The sequence below is a fragment of the Sinocyclocheilus rhinocerous genome, unplaced genomic scaffold (assembly GCF_001515625.1).
Source record: "Sinocyclocheilus rhinocerous isolate Xijiao unplaced genomic scaffold, SAMN03320098_v1.1 scaffold24, whole genome shotgun sequence".
Lineage (NCBI taxonomy): Eukaryota > Metazoa > Chordata > Actinopteri > Cypriniformes > Cyprinidae > Sinocyclocheilus > Sinocyclocheilus rhinocerous.
In genome coordinates, this window is record NW_015647124.1 from 819,624 (window position 1) to 822,060 (window position 2,437).

The 2,437-nt window shown below is 33.4% G+C and overlaps 1 protein-coding gene across 1 annotated transcript in view; it reads left to right on the forward strand.

The window, feature by feature from the left end:
* Positions 1–1,042, forward strand: part of LOC107708935 (histone acetyltransferase KAT7-like) — an 11,260-nt gene extending 10,218 nt beyond the window's left edge. Inside the window, exon 14 of the mRNA XM_016513303.1 lies at positions 709–1,042. Coding sequence (XP_016368789.1) covers positions 709–809 — 101 coding nt within the window. The 3' untranslated portion in view covers positions 810–1,042. The remainder of the gene's footprint in view (positions 1–708) is intronic.
* Positions 1,043–2,437: the final 1,395 nt, after the last annotated feature.

Here is a 2,437-nt window from a genome sequence, read left to right on the forward strand (position 1 = left end):
CTAATGCTGTAAAATATACATGAGAGTCAGTTGGTACAACATTACTATAATATTGAAGGTTAAAATTGACTGATTTGTAGGCTATACAACTGCTAAAATTACACTTAATTAAGTTTTTTTTAAATAATAGTTACAATTACATAATATTTCTACTTCAATTCGTTTTTTTGAAATATAAACATTTAAATGGTGGCTGTCATAAAAAATGGATGGATTTGTTCAAACAAATTAAACATTGAAGAACAGTAAAAATGATAATGAATATGTTATATGTTACATATATTTAGCAAAATACCCCTCTCTACAATTTATTTTTCTATCTGACTAATGAGTTTATGGTCGCCTAATATGTATTTTCTGAGGTAAATGACGTTACATTACATATTGTTTACAAGCCATTATTGACTTCTTTGTGCGGCTGAAACACTGATTGAACGATTACTTGAGACAGGATACGGCTTGTAAAATTATACTCTTTCTTTTAACTTACCTTCGGATGTTTAGTCATGTTTATTTTGTGCTGAAGCTGGTATTAATGTGGGAATCGATTAACCGATTATCGATTATATGAGTATTGGCCATGTTTTATGGACATAAATTGTAAAATATGCCATCTCTGGCAACTGTTTAGCAGGATATTTTTTGACCGTGCATGTTTGCTTTATATTATTCTTACTCTGGTTCTCTTTTGTTTCTGAATGGTACAGGACTTGATTGACGAGTGGAAGGCCAAAGAGACCAAAAGAGGCAACAACAACAAGACCATAGACCCCAGCTCTCTGAAATGGACCCCTCCCAAAGGAACCTAATGGACTTACATGTTACATTTCGTACTGCCGTTATATCTTTTTTTATGACTCCATCAGCAATGTCTTTTGCAATGGCTTCAGCTGTTAGTGTCATTTTTGTCTCTTTATGTGCCCCTTGTAACTCTGGAATCTCTCACTTTTGTTTTATACAGTGCTATTTTTTTTTCTTTCTTTTTTTTATCGTATTTCATATTTTTCTTTGGCCAAAGTATTGTCTATGCCCCAGAATGTATTTTAAAAGTACAAATTTTTTGAAAAGCAAAAAGTAGTTTCTCATCAGTAGAATGTAGTAAAAAAAAATGGGGCCTTACAAAAAAATAGATTTACGCTAATTGTCTTTTGCAATGGCTTCAGCTGTTAGTGTCATTTTTGTATCTTTATGTGCCCCTTGTAACTCTGGAATCTCTCACTTTTGTTTTATACAGTGCTATTTTCTTTTCTTTCTTTTTTTTATCGTATTTCATTCATATTTTTCTTTGGCCAAAGTATTGTCTATGCCCCAGAATGTATTTTAAAAGTACAAATTTTTTTAAAAGCAAAAAGTAGTTTCTCATCAGTAGAATGTAGTAAAAAAAATGGGGCCTTACAAAAAAATAGATTTACGTTAATTACACGTTATCTTCAACGTTTATTTCTTGATTTCTTTGTGTTGAAAGATTGTGGAAAGGATTTCATTTAAATCAGAACTGGGGAAAAAAACTCATGTTTGATACTTTTATTACATCACATTTGATACCTGAAGCAAGACATTTACTTGCTTAAAAATACTCCCAAATCATGTTCTTTTGAATTATAATGTTTGTGCCAGTTAAGAGTCTAGAATAAGTGTATATTGATTCGCGAAGGCTGGTGGAGTCTAATAGAGTGCTGGATAATGTCATCAGTAGTACTGCAGTCCGTTCCATTCCTCTCGCACATCTGCTGTGTGAAAAACAACACGAGGTCACGTTTAAAAACTTTCATCATTTTTGCATAAATACAGTTCTTCTTTCAGTGTTGTACCTGTTTGTTTGTTCAAATCTCCAGATCTGTCCATTGCTGTGCTGCTCTCTGGGATTGTTCTTCTGAAATCACCTGCAGATGAATATGAAAATCAGCTTTTCACCTTGTTTAAACTGCTTAGAACCTAGCAGTGCTGTGTAAAACCATGGGTTTTTATTTTCTTTGGCTAAACACCTGTAAGAGAGACTGAAAATATTTACTACTGGTGTAAGTAGAGCAGTGGAAAGCCATACCTCCTGAAGATCTCTTGCCCATGAGTCCCACAAACATGTCCCCCTTATGTCCTTTGAGGAAATAGTGCTGGTTTTTAATGCATGTCTTTAAACCAAGACATTTAGACAGTGGCAAAAATCAGTCTGTTGGGATGTACAGGTTTTCTGCTGGTCTTAAAAAGGCTTAATTCTCCCGTCCACAATTGAAGGCTTTAGAAAGGTCTCAAATAGGAGCAGAAAATCTCAAATTCATAGTCATGGCATTAAATGTTGCATACACTGCAAAAATTTATATCTTCCTCAATATTTTTGTCTTGTTTCTAAGAACATCCTTAAATCAGGGAGTCTTTTTTTCTGAGAAATTGCTTGAGTTTATGCTTAAAACACAAACTATGTATCTGTCCTATGCCATTT